At 48.4% G+C, this 15,461-nt stretch overlaps 1 protein-coding gene across 1 annotated transcript in view; it reads left to right on the forward strand.

The window, feature by feature from the left end:
- The window catches only part of VPS13D (vacuolar protein sorting 13 homolog D), a gene marked incomplete at its 5' end in the record, with an annotated part of 401,105 nt that overhangs the window by 17,837 nt on the left and 367,807 nt on the right, over positions 1-15,461 (forward strand). The window contains 4 exon segments of the mRNA XM_073603729.1: positions 328-428; positions 504-672; positions 2,002-2,103; positions 4,592-4,805. Coding sequence (XP_073459830.1) covers positions 328-428; positions 504-672; positions 2,002-2,103; positions 4,592-4,805 — 586 coding nt within the window.

The following is a 15,461-nucleotide window of genomic DNA, read 5'->3' on the forward strand; positions in this document are numbered from 1 at the left end:
CCTCTGATATATAACAGCTCCCCAGTGGATGTCTTTTATAAAAATATGCTGTATAATAGCTTACTTCAGAGCGGCATTCTGCGCTCACGTGACTGCCCGCCGGTCTCCTCCTCTCTTCTTTACCAGCACCTCCCCCTGCAGCTATCAGATTGGGAGAGGAGGAGACCAGCGGGCAGTCATGTGAGCGCATATTTTTCTAAATGACATCCACCGGGGCGCTTCCTGTTATATATCAGAGGGAACTATAGAAGAAGAAAGACTCGATCGCCGTATAAGAGGAAGGTCGGTGATCGCCGTATAACCAGACATGCTTTGTTTGTCATTCAGGCACAATATCAGCAAATTGTGGAGTTTGTGGACGAGTTTGACAGAAAAGAGCGACAGATGAAGTACAGGAAGTGGAGGCCGAGGGTCCCGGTGTCACAGAAGTAAGATTCCCCCCATTCTTGGTCTGTAGAATATCTGTGTGTGGGGAGAGCTGACGTTGTGTCTTCTCCTCCCAGCTGTAGGGAATGGTGGATCTTTGCACTGAATACAAACCTGTCTGAGATCCGAGAACAGAGACGCCGAATGAATGTGGAATTCCTTCTCCAGCGAGCGAGAGACGCCGTCTTCTATTGTCATAAACATTCCAGTCGTCTGAAAGGAATCCCGCTGACAGCTGAAGACCAGGTATTATATCTTCTATCTGAAGGGTGCTGGAAGGACCCCGCCGTGGCGCACCCTCAACCCATTTGTCAATCCGCTCCGGGTTCAGGCGCTAAGGGAATCCAGCAGAGAAATCTTTAGGCTTCACAGCTGGTTTCCTACTGCTCATGCGCGAGCTGCACTTTCTGAATGGTCCTCCCTTCTTCTGGGACCTGTGTGTATGTGTGTCCCAGAAAGCAGCGGGGGGGGGAGGAGGGGCTGGAGATTGCCGCAGAAGTGGGAGCAGATCCCGGTCTAAACCAGGTACCGCCTCCCCACCCCCCCCACCCCCAAAATGTGCCAAATGTGGGAGTGGAGGGGGAGGGGGGCCAACAAGTGGAGCTCCACTTGAAGGACACCTACCACACACCTTAATATGTCCTGGTACTTTACCTGGATGTAAGTTGCCATTTGGCTTTTTTTTAATCCAGTCACTTACCTGCTACACTTAGTCTGGCGCCCCCTTGTGTTCCTTTATTTATTTTTATAAATTCCTAGTTTAATGCCGCTGCTGTCAGTGCTGTATGAAGTGTACGGAGTACATGTAGTATACGGTATACATTGTTTTCTGGTAGAGGAAAGGGGACTTCCCATCCCAATCCCGCAACAAAGTCCAATCAGATTTTATTTTTTAACCTTACAAAATAATGTAATGTAATAACACTGATGTATCCCCATTGTTCCCATTCTGTGACTTCCACTAGTAGGCCTCTATTTAATATCCTCCAGCCTCTATTTTATATCCTCCATCCTCCTATTATATCCTCTATTTAATATCCTCCATCCTCCTATTATATCCTCTATTATATCCTCCATCCTCCTATTATATCCTCTATTATATCCTCCATCCTCCTATTATATCCTCTATTTAATATCCTCCATCCTCCTATTATATCCTCTATTATATCCTCCATCCTCCTATTATATCCTCTATTTAATATCCTCCATCCTCCTATTATATCCTCTATTATATCCTCCATCCTCCTATTATATCCTCTATTTAATATCCTCCAGCCTCCTATTATATCCTCTATTTAATATCCTCCAGCCTCTATTTTATATCCTCCATCCTCCTATTATATCCTCTATTTAATATCCTCCAGCCTCCTATTATATCCTCTATTATATCCTCCAGCCTCCTATTATATCCTCTATTTAATATCCTCCAGCCTCTATTTAATATCCTCCAGCCTCCTATTATATCCTCTATTATATCCTCCAGCTGCAGTGAATACTGACACACAGCCCAGTGTTTTGTCCCTCCGTGTCGGGCTTGTCCATTGGTCTAACCTTCTCCAACATGTCACTTTTCAGGCTGAGTTGGATCGCATTGAGGAGGAACAATCGTTTGAAGAACTGAAGATTTTACAGCAGCAGGTCCATGAGAGCTTCAGGAGGCAGCAGGAACTGGCGGAGGTCTGAACCTGTTAGGTCACATGATCTGTCAGCTGATCATTTTGTATTCCTAATCTTTTGCTGATCACTTTTATTTGTCGTTCACACTTCGCCTGTATATTTATTTCCAGAACTTTACTTTCTAGTTGAACTAATATATATAAAATGTGATTTTCCTTTCATGTCTATTGAGGATCACAGGAAGTCTTTTACCTTTTGGGTAACACTGCCACCTACGGGAGGGTTGGACACTGGCGAACAAAAAATTGTAGGCCGGCCCAGGATAACCCCTCCCACTCCCAGCATGCCGGCCCAGGATAACCCCTCCCACTCCCAGCATGCCGGCCCAGGATAACCCCTCCCACTCCCAGCATGCCGGCCCAGGATAACCCCTCCCACTCCCAGCATGCCTCAGTTTTTTACTCGGAGGAAGGACGTCCAGGACGATCCTCCTTTTACTAGAACTATTCTTCTGTCCTTTTATTCTTCTGTTCTTTTATTCTTCTGTTCTTTTATTCTTCTGTTCTTTTATTCTTCTGTTCTTTTATTCTTCTGTTCTTTTATTCTTCTGTTCTTTTATTCTTGGGTCTGGTGACTTTAGTTTTCTTTCTTGTCCATCACTCGGTTGGACGTCCCGGAGGGGAAAGTCTTCCTGTGTCCTTTAATAGACCTGATAGAATCCTATTTTCTGTGCAAAACGAAGATAACGGATCTAGGATGTAAAGTTCTGCTAACCAATCTACAGACTGAGGACAAATAAAAGTTCAGATCACAACTCTTGTGAAGAAATATGAATAGAAGAAATCTGGGATATTTGTATTCGCCTCACAATCCTTTTCTTGGGGTCCATTGAAGGACACACCCCCCCCCCTGTTTATCATCATACCCTCAGTACTGCTTTCCTACAAAACCAAGGCATGCTCTGTAGACGGCCATATATTGTATTACCTTCATCATCTGACACTTCAAGGTGTATTGGAGGCCTTTACCTGTTATTAGTGACCAACCAATGACATAGCAGGCGGTGGGGGGGGGCTGGGGGGCAATGCGGTTGTGGCCACTGCAAGTAACAGGGAGATGCTGGTGTTTCGTCAGATTAGGCAACCCATCAGATTTTGTAACGGAAGTGATGTTCCGTTGCCGCCGTCTTGCTACACCCCGCACTCCTCCACAGTGAGAAGGCAACAAGCGGACATCTTGGTACACCCTCCGGAGTCTTGCACACTTATTTTTACCAGTAAAGTCAGCTTATATAGTGAAGTTCAGTACTTTGAAATCCATCAGACTGTTTTGATGTTGATTTTTCAAATCAGTAATGTTCTGTCAGATCCGCAAACCTGTGAGATCAGAAGGCTCACCACTGCTTTTAGAATTTAACATCAAAACAGTCAGACGGAGTTCTAAATTCTGTATATCACTATATAAGGTCACTATATAAATGCTGTATATCACTATATAAGGTCAGATTACTGGTAAAAAAGAAGTGTGAATTGCCAGACTCTGGTGGGCGTAACAAGATGTCCGCTTTCCGCCTTCTCACGCTATCTTTACTGTAGAGCAGTGCGGGGTGTAGCAAGATGGCGGCGACAACGTCGCTTCCGTTACAAAATCTAACGGGTCGCTTAATATGAGGAAACCCCGTCCTCCCTCACACCCGGACGTGTCTGATATCTGGAAATTCTACTGACACTTCTTATGCCCCGTACACACGGACTTTTCAGCAACAAAGGTCCGAAAGTCTTTCCAACGGACTTTTGACGGACTTCCGAATGAACGGACTTGTCTACACACGATCACACCAAAGTCCGCTGGATTCGTACGCAATGACGTACACCGGACTAAAATAAGGAAGTTGATAGCCAGTAGCCAATAGCTGCCCTAGCGTTGGTTTTCGTTCGTCGGACCGGCATACAGACGAGCGGACTTTTCAATAGGAACTGGGTCCGGCGGAGTTCCGATGTAAAGATTTGAAACATGTTCCAAATCTAAAGTCCGTCAGATTTTTGACAGAAACAGTCCTCTGCAGGTCCGATGAAGCCCACACACGGTCGGATTGCCCGCCGGATTCGGTTTGTCGGACCAGTCCAGTCAAAAATTCCGATCTTGTGTACGCGGCAATAGATTGAAAGAAAATGAAGATTGGATCCACAAAAGTCCAGAAAGTATCTCACATGACTGGACGTTCTATTATGTAGATTTGTGTTTTCACATTTCTCTTGTGGAAGGTTTATTATCCTCCTTTGCGGTTGGGATGGATTTATTCATCCACAAACATGATGACAATCGGGTTCCTGATGAGAATCCCCTCCTCCCCTCCCCCCGCATTGAGCCAAATACAGCGGGTGAAATAAGTATTGAACACGTCACCATTTTTCTCGGTAAATCTATTGGTAAAGGTGATATTGACATGAAATGTTCCCCACATGTCGGTAACAACCCATGTAGGGAGGGGGAGGGGGAGGAAACTTGAACAAGCCGATGGTGTGACTTTTCCTCCATGTGTTTGTAGAGTGTGAGAGAACCGATGGCGGATTCAGCTGGCGCTTCCCCGGCGTCCACTCCAACTCGCAGCCAGAGCAGCGGCATGCTCCAGTACCTCCAGTCCTGGTTTCCAGGGTGGGGGGGATGGTATGGGAACCCACAGGAAGCCAGAGAAGATATAGAGAGACTGTCAGAGGAGCAGCAACAGGAACAGAAGTCCTGGGACCCGGAAAATATTCTCGGTGAGTTCATTTGCTGTTTTATGATCGAATGTTACCAGGCAGTAGGGAAAGCTGCATGGCCAGTACATAGTGACATAGAAGGCGAGGTTGAAAAAAGTCCATCAAGTCCATAAATTCAAAACCTTCACCATCTCTCCATCCTTGGTAACCAGATTCCCTTCATCATCCTTTATGGGACCAATAAGATCTGACCTCCCTTTCTTACTATTTATGTACTTTGGGATTTGTTTTTACTCTCCTCCGCTATGTGCCTTTTGTGTTCTATCTTAGCCGCAATAATTGCACCCTTACATTTCTTATTACATTCTTTGTAATGTAGGAATGCTGACGATGACCCCTCAACCTTGTAGCACTATACTTCCCTTCACCCCCCCCCCCGCCATGGAGATCTTCACTGTGGAGCTCTATCCATCATCACACAGCCTGTGCATGAAAAGTTCTGGCTGGGCCTTGCATATAATACACACGCCCACCAATAATACACACGCCCACCAATAATACACACGCCCACCAATAATACACACGGCCCACCAATAATACACACGCCCACCAATAATACACACGCCCACCAATAATACACACGGCCCACCAATAATACACACGGCCCACAAATAATACACACGGCCCACCAATAATACACACGGGCCCACCAATAATACGCCCACCAATAATACACACGCCCACCAATAATACACACGCCCACCAATAATACACACGCCCACCAATAATACACACGCCCACCAATATTACACACGCCCACCAATAATACACACGCCCACCAATAATACACACGGCTCACCAATAATACACACGCCCACCAATAATACGCCCCACCAATAATACACGCGGCACGCAATAATACGCCCACCAAGTAATACACAAGCCCACCAATAACACACACGGCCCCACCAATAATACACACGGCCCACCAATAATACACACGCCCCACCAATGATACACACGGCCCACCAATGATACACACGGCCCACCAATGATACACACGGCCCACCCAATGATACACACGCCCACCAATAATACACACGCCCACCAATAATACACACGCCCACCAATAATACACACGGCCCACCAATAATACACACGGCCACCCAATAATACACACGCCCACCAATGATACACACGCCCACCAATGATACACACGCCCACCAATGATACACACGCCCACGCAATAATACACACGCCCACCCAATAATACACACGGCCCACCAATAATACACACGCCCACCAATAATACGCCCACCAATAATACGCGCCGGCCCACCAATAATACACACGCCCACCAATCAATTACACACGGCCCACCAATAATACACACGCCCACCAATAATACACACGCCCACCAATAATACACACGCCCACCAATAAGTACACACGGCCCCACCAATAATACACACGTCCACCAATAATACACACGGCCCAGCCAATAATACACACGGGCCACCAATAATACACACGGGACCCGACCAATAATACACACGGCCACCCAATAATACGCCCACCAATAATACACACGCCCACCAATGATACACACGGCCCACCAATAATACACACGCCCACCAATAATACACACGCCCACCCAATAATACGCCCACCAATAATACACACGGCCCCACCAATAATACACACGGCCCACCCAATGAACCCCACCAATAATACACACGCCCACCAATGATACACACGGCCCCACCAATAATACACACGGCCCACCAATAATACACACGGCCACCAATAATACACACGGCCACCAATAATACACACGCCACCAATAATACACCACGGGCCCACCATAATACACACGGCCCCCAATAATACACACGGCCCCCAATGATACACACGGCCCACCAATGATACACACGGCCCACCAATAATACACACGGCCACCAATAATACACACGGCCACCAATAATACGCCCACCAATAATACACACGGCCACCAATAATACACACGCCCACCAATAATACACACGGCCCACCAATAATACACACGGCCCCCAATGATACACACGCCCGCACCAATGATACACACGCCCACCAATAATACACACGCCCACCAATAATACACACGGCCCACCAATAATACAAACGGCCCACCAATAATACACACGCCCACCAATGATACACACGCCCACCAATGATACACACGCCCACCAATGATACACACGGACCCACCAATAATACACACGGCCCACCAATAATACAAACGGCCCCACCAATAAATACACACGCCCACCAATAATACGCCCACCAATAATACACACGCCCCACCAATAATACACACGCCCCACCAATAATACACACGGCCCACCAATAATACACACGCCCCACCAATAATACACACGCCCACCAATAATACGCCCACCAATAATACGCCCACCAATAATACACACGGCCACCAATAATACACACGGCCGACCAATAATACACACGGCACATCCAATAATACGCCCACCACTAATACACACGGCCCACCAATAATACACACGGCCCACCAATAATACACACGCCCACCAATAATACACACGCCCACCAATGATACACACGGCCCACCAATAATACACATGCCCACCCAATAATACGCCCACCAATAATACACACGGCCCACCAATAATACACACGGCCCACCAATAATACACACGGCCCACCAATGATACACACGGCCCACCAATGATACACACGCCCACCAATAATACGCCCACCAATAAATACACACGACCCACCAATGATACACACGGCCCACCAATAATACACACGGCCCACCAATAATACACACGGCCCCACCAATAATACACACGGCCACCAATGATACCACACGGCCCCCAATGATACACACGGCCCCCAATGATACACACGGCCCCCCAATGATACACACAGCCCACCAATGATACACACGCCCACCAATGATACACACGCCCACCAATGATACACACGCCCACCAATGATACACACGCCCACCAATGATACACACGCCCACCAATGATACACACTCCCACCAATGATACACACGCCCCACCAATAATACACACGGCCACCAATAATACGCCCCACCAATAATACGCCCAACCAATAATACACACGGCCCCCAATAATACACACGCCCACCAATAATACGCCCAACCAATGATACACACGGCCCACCAATGATACACACGGCCCACCAATAATACACACGCCCACCAATAATACACACGGCCCACCAATGATACACACGGCCCACCAATGATACACACGCCCCACCAATGATACACACGCCCACCAATGATACACACGGCCCACCAATAATACACCACGCCCACCATCAATACACACGGCCCACCAATAATACACACGGCCCACCAATAATACGCCCACCAATAATACACACGGCCCACCAATAATACACACGCCCACCAATGATACACACGGCCACCAATAATACACACGGCCACCAATAATACACACGGCCCACCAATAATACACACGGCCCACCAATGATACACACGCCCACCAATGATACACACGGCCCAACCAATGATACACAACGCCCACCAATGATACACACGCCCACCAATGATACACACGGCCCACCAATAATACACACGGGCCCACCAATAATACGCCCACCAATAATACACACGGCCCACCAATGATACACACGGCCCACCAATGATACACACGCCCACCAATGATACACACGCCCACCAATAATACACACGGCCACCAATAATACACACGGCCCACCATAATACACACGGACCCCCACAATAATACGCCCACCAATAATACACACGGGCCCACCAATAGATACACACGCCACCAATAATACACACGGCCAGCCAATAATACACACGGCCACCAATAATACACACGGCCCCACCAATAATACACACGGCCCACCCAACCAATCAATACACACGGCCCACCAATGATACACACGGCCACCAATAGATACACACGCCCACCAATGATACACGCAACGGCCACCAATAATACACACGCCCACCAATAATACACACGCCCACCAATAATACACACGCCCACCAATAATACACACGCCCACCAAATAATACGCCCACCAATAATAACGCCCACCAATAATACACACGCCCACCAATAATACACACGGCCACCAATAATAACATGGCCACCAATAATACCCCCACCAATAATACACACGGCCCACACCCATAATACACACGCCCCACCAATAATACACACGCCCACCAATAATACACACGGCCACCAATAATACACACGCCACCAATAATACACACGGCCCACCAATAATACACACGGCCCACCAATAATACGCCCACCAATAATAGCACACGTCCACCAAATACTCACACGGCCCCAACCCAATAATACCACGGCCCACAATAATACAAACGGCCCACCAATAATACACACGCCCACCAATAATACCCGGCCACCAATAATACACACGCCCATCAATAATACACACGCCACCAATAATCACAAACGGCCCCCACCAGATAATACACACGGCCACCAATAATACACACGGGCCGACCAATAATACACACGGCCGACCAATAATACACACGGCCACCAATAATACACACGCCACCCAATGATACACACGGCCCACCAATAATACACACGCCCACCAATAATACACACGCCCACAATAATACACACGGCCGACCAATAAACACACGGCCACCAATAATACTCCCACCAATGATACACACGCCCACCAATGATACACACGCCCACCAATGATACACACGCCCCACCAATGATACACCACTCCCACCAATAATACACACGCCCACCAATAATACACACGCCCAGAACCCCAATAATACGCCCACCAATAATACACACAGCCCCACCAATCTAATACGCCCACCAATGACCCACCAATAATACACACGCCCACCAATGATACACACGGACCACCACCAATAATACACACGGCCCACCAATAATGACACACGGCCCACCAATACTACACACGGCCCACCAATAATACACACGGCCACCAATAATACACACGCGCCACCAATAATACGCCCACCAAGGTAATACCAATAATACACACGGCCCCCAATGATACACACGGCCCCCAATGATACACACGCCCACCAATGATACACACGCCCACCAATGATACACACGCCCACCAATGATACACACGGCCCACCAATAATACACACGGCCCACCAATAATACACACGGCCCACCAATAATACACACGCCCACCAATAATACGCCCACCAATAATACACACGCCCACCAATAATACACACGCCCCACCAATAATACACACGGCCCACCAATAATACACACGCCCACCAATAATACGCCCACCAATAATACGCCCACCAATAATACACACGCCCACCAATGATACACACGGCCCACCAATAATACACATGCCCACCAATAATACGCCCACCAATAATACACACGGCCCACCAATAATACACACGGCCCACCAATAATACACACGGCCCACCAATGATACACACGGCCCACCAATGATACACACGCCCACCAATAATACGCCCACCAATAATACACACGCCCACCAATGATACACACGGCCCACCAATAATACACACGGCCCACCAATAATACACACGGCCCACCAATAATACACACGCCCACCAATAATACACACGGCCCACCAATAATACACACGGCCACCAATGATACACACGGCCCACCAATGATACACACGGCCCCCAATGACACACACGGCCCCCAATGATACACACGCCCACCAATGATACACACGCCCACCAATGATACACACGGCCCACCAATGATACACACGGCCCACCAATGATACACACGGCCACCAATGATACACACGCCCACCAATGATACACACGCCCACCAATGATACACACGCCCACCAATGATACACACTCCCACCAATGATACACACGCCCACCAATAATACACACGGCCACCAATAATACGCCCACCAATAATACACACGGCCCCCAATAATACACACGCCCACCAATAATACGCCCACCAATGATACACACGGCCCACCAATGATACACACGCCCACCAATAATACACACGCCCACCAATGATACACACGGCCCACCAATGATACACACGCCCACCAATGATACACACGCCCACCAATGATACACACGCCCACCAATAATACACACGCCCACCAATAATACACACGGCCACCAATAATACACACGGCCACCAATAATACACACGGCCCACCAATAATACACACGGCCCACCAATAATACGCCCACCAATAATACACACGGCCCACCAATAATACACACGCCCACCAATAATACACACGGCCACCAATAATACACACGGCCACCAATAATACGCCCACCAATAATACGCCCACCAATAATACACACGGCCCCCAATAATACACACGCCCACCAATAATACGCCCACCAATGATACACACGGCCCACCAATGATACACACGCCCACCAATAATACACACGCCCACCAATAATACACACGGCCCACCAATGATACACACGGCCCACCAATGATACACACGCCCACCAATGATACACACGCCCACCAATGATACACACGCCCACCAATAATACACACGCCCACCAATAATACACACGGCCCACCAATAATACACACGGCCCACCAATAATACACACGGCCCACCAATAATACACACGGCCCACCAATAATACACACGGCCACCAATAATACACACGGCCACCAATAATACACACGGCCCACCAATAATACACACGGCCCACCAATGATACACATGCCCACCAATGATACACACGGCCCACCAATGATACACACGGCCCACCAATGATCCACAGCCCACCAATGATACACACGCCCACCAATAATACACACGGCCCACCAATAATACACACGCCCACCAATAATACACACGCCCACCAATAATACGCCCACCAATAATACACACGCCCCACCAATAATACACACGGCCACCAATAATACACACGGCCACCAATAATACGCCCACCAATAATACACACGCCCACCAATAATACACACGCCCACCAATAATACACACGCCCACCAATAATACACACGGCCACCAATAATACACACGGCCACCAATAATACGGCCACCAATAATACGCCCACTAATAATACACACGGCCCACCAATAATACACACGGCCCACCAATAATACACACGGCCCACCAATAATACACACGCCCCACCAATAATACACACGCCCCACCAATAATACACACGGCCCACCAATAATACACACGGCCACCAATAATACACACGGCCACCAATAATACACACGGCCCACCAATAATACATACGGCCACCAATAATACGCCCACCAATAATACACACGCCCACCAATAATACACACGCCCCACCAATAATACACACGGCCACCAATAATACGCCCACCAATAATACACACGCCCACCAATAATACACGCGGCCCACCAATGATACACACGGCCCACCAATAATACGCCCACCAATGATACACACGCCCACCAATGATACACACGCCCACCAATGATACACACGCCCACCAATGATACACACGGCCCACCAATAATACACACGCCCACCAATAATACACACGCCCACCAATAATACACACTCCCCACCAATAATACACACGGCCCACCAATAATACACATGGCCCACCAATAATACAAACGGCCCACCAATAATACACACGGCCCACCAATAATACAAACGGCCCACCAATAATACACACGGCCCACCAATAATACGCCCACCAATAACACACACGGCCCACCAATAATACACACGGCCCACCAATAATACACACGGCCGACCAATAATACACACGGCCACCAATAATACGCCCACCAATAATACACACGCCACACACGCCCACCAATAATACGCCCACCAATAATACACACGGCCCACCAATAATACACACGGCCCACCAATGAACCCACCAATAATACACACGCCCACCAATGATACACACGGCCCACCAATAATACACACGGCCCACCAATAATACACACGGCCCACCAATAATACACACGGCCCACCAATAATACACACGGCCACCAATAATACACACGGCCACCAATAATACGCCCACCAATAATACACACGGCCACCAATAATACACACGGCCCACCAATAATACACACGGCCACCAATAATACACACGGCCCCCAATAATACACACGGCCCACCAATAATACACACGGCCCCCAATAATACACACGGCCCACCAATAATACACACGGCCCACCAAAATAATACACACGGCCACCAATAATACACACGGCCCCCAATAATACACACGGCCCACCAATAATACACACGGCCCACCAAAATAATACACACGCCCACCAATGATACACACGCCCACCAATGATACACACGGCCCACCAATAATACACACGGCCCACCAATAATACACACGGCCCACCAATAATACACACGGCCACCAATAATACACACGGCCACCAATAATACGCCCACCAATAATACACACGGCCACCAATAATACACACGGCCCACCAATAATACACACGGCCACCAATAATACACACGGCCCCCAATAATACACACGGCCCACCAATAATACACACGGCCCACCAAAATAATACACACGGCCACCAATAATACACACGGCCCCCAATAATACACACGGCCCACCAATAATACACACGGCCCACCAAAATAATACACACGCCCACCAATGATACACACGGCCCACCAATAATACACACGGCCCACCAATAATACACACGGCCCACCAATAATACACACGGCCACCAATAATACACACGGCCACCAATAATACGCCCACCAATAATACACACGGCCACCAATAATACACACGCCCACCAATAATACACACGGCCCACCAATAATACACACGGCCCCCAATGATACACACGGCCCCCAATGATACACACGCCCACCAATGATACACACGGCCCACCAATAATACACACTCCCCACCAATAATACACACGGCCCACCAATAATACAAACGGCCCACCAATAATACACACGCCCACCAATAATACGCCCACCAATAATACACACGCCCACCAATAATACACACGCCCCACCAATAATACACACGGCCCACCAATAATACGCCCACCAATAATACGCCCACCAATAATACACACGGCCGACCAATAATACGCACGGCCACCAATAATACGCCCACCAATAATACACACGCCCACCAATGATACACACGGCCCACCAATAATACACACGCCCACCAATAATACACACGCCCACCAATAATACACACGGCCACCAATGATACACACGGCCCACCAATAATACACACGCCCACCAATAATACGCCCACCAATAATACACACGGCCCACCAATGATACACACGGCCCACCAATGATACACACGGCCCACCAATGATACACACGCCCACCAATAATACGCCCACCAATGATACACACGCCCACCAATGATACACACGGCCCACCAATGATACACACGGCCCACCAATAATACACACGGCCCACCAATAATACACACGGCCCACCAATAATACACACGCCCACCAATAATACACACGCCCACCAATAATACACACGGCCCACCAATAATACACACGGCCCCCAATGATACACACGCCCACCAATGATACACACGCCCACCAATGATACACACGGCCCACCAATGATACACACGGCCCACCAATAATACACACGGCCCACCAATAATACGCCCACCAATAATACGCCCACCAATAATACACACGGCCCCCAATAATACACACGCCCACCAATAATACGCCCACCAATAATACACACGGCCCACCAATGATACACACGGCCCACCAATGATACACACGGCCCACCAATAATACGCCCACCAATAATACACACGCCCACCAATAATACGCCCACCAATAATACACACGGCCACCAATAATACACACGCCCACCAATAATACACACGGCCCACCAATAATACACACGGCCCACCAATAATACACACGGCCCACCAATAATACACACGCCCACCAATAATACGCCCACCAATAATACGCCCACCAATAATACACGCGGCCACCAATAATACGCCCACCAATAATACACAAGCCCACCAATAATACACACGGCCACCAATAATACACAAGCCCACCAATAATACACAAGCCCACCAATAATACACACGGCCACCAATAATACACAAGCCCACCAATAATACACACGGCCACCAATAATACACAAGCCCACCAATAATACACACGCCCACCAATAACACACACGGCCACCAATAATACACAAGCCCACCAATAATACACACGGCCACCACAGCGTCATTCAATCTCATGGCAGCCGCTATAATCCTATGGATGGCTGAGGCTGTCATGAGTAGGAGGATGGCAAGCGTGGCTCCCTCCGTGTAGGAGGTGTGAGCGTAGCCACCCAAGGACAGGACACGTGTTACATACAGGATTACCAGTTGAAACTAAAGAGGGAAAAATTAATAAAGGAACGCAGTGCATGCAGCTCACCCGATACAGATGTGTGGGCAGAGCTTATTGTATAAACGTGAACAGTTGGGTTTTCTATGTGTGCATGGTGACGTCTTCGGGGGGGGAGGGGGGGTGGAGACTATTTTAGATGGTTGGATATGTTTGGGGTCAATTTATTAGCTGGATGAGGTTTTCA

This window comes from Aquarana catesbeiana, linkage group LG10 (assembly GCF_042186555.1).
Source record: "Aquarana catesbeiana isolate 2022-GZ linkage group LG10, ASM4218655v1, whole genome shotgun sequence".
Taxonomy (NCBI): Eukaryota; Metazoa; Chordata; class Amphibia; order Anura; family Ranidae; genus Aquarana; species Aquarana catesbeiana.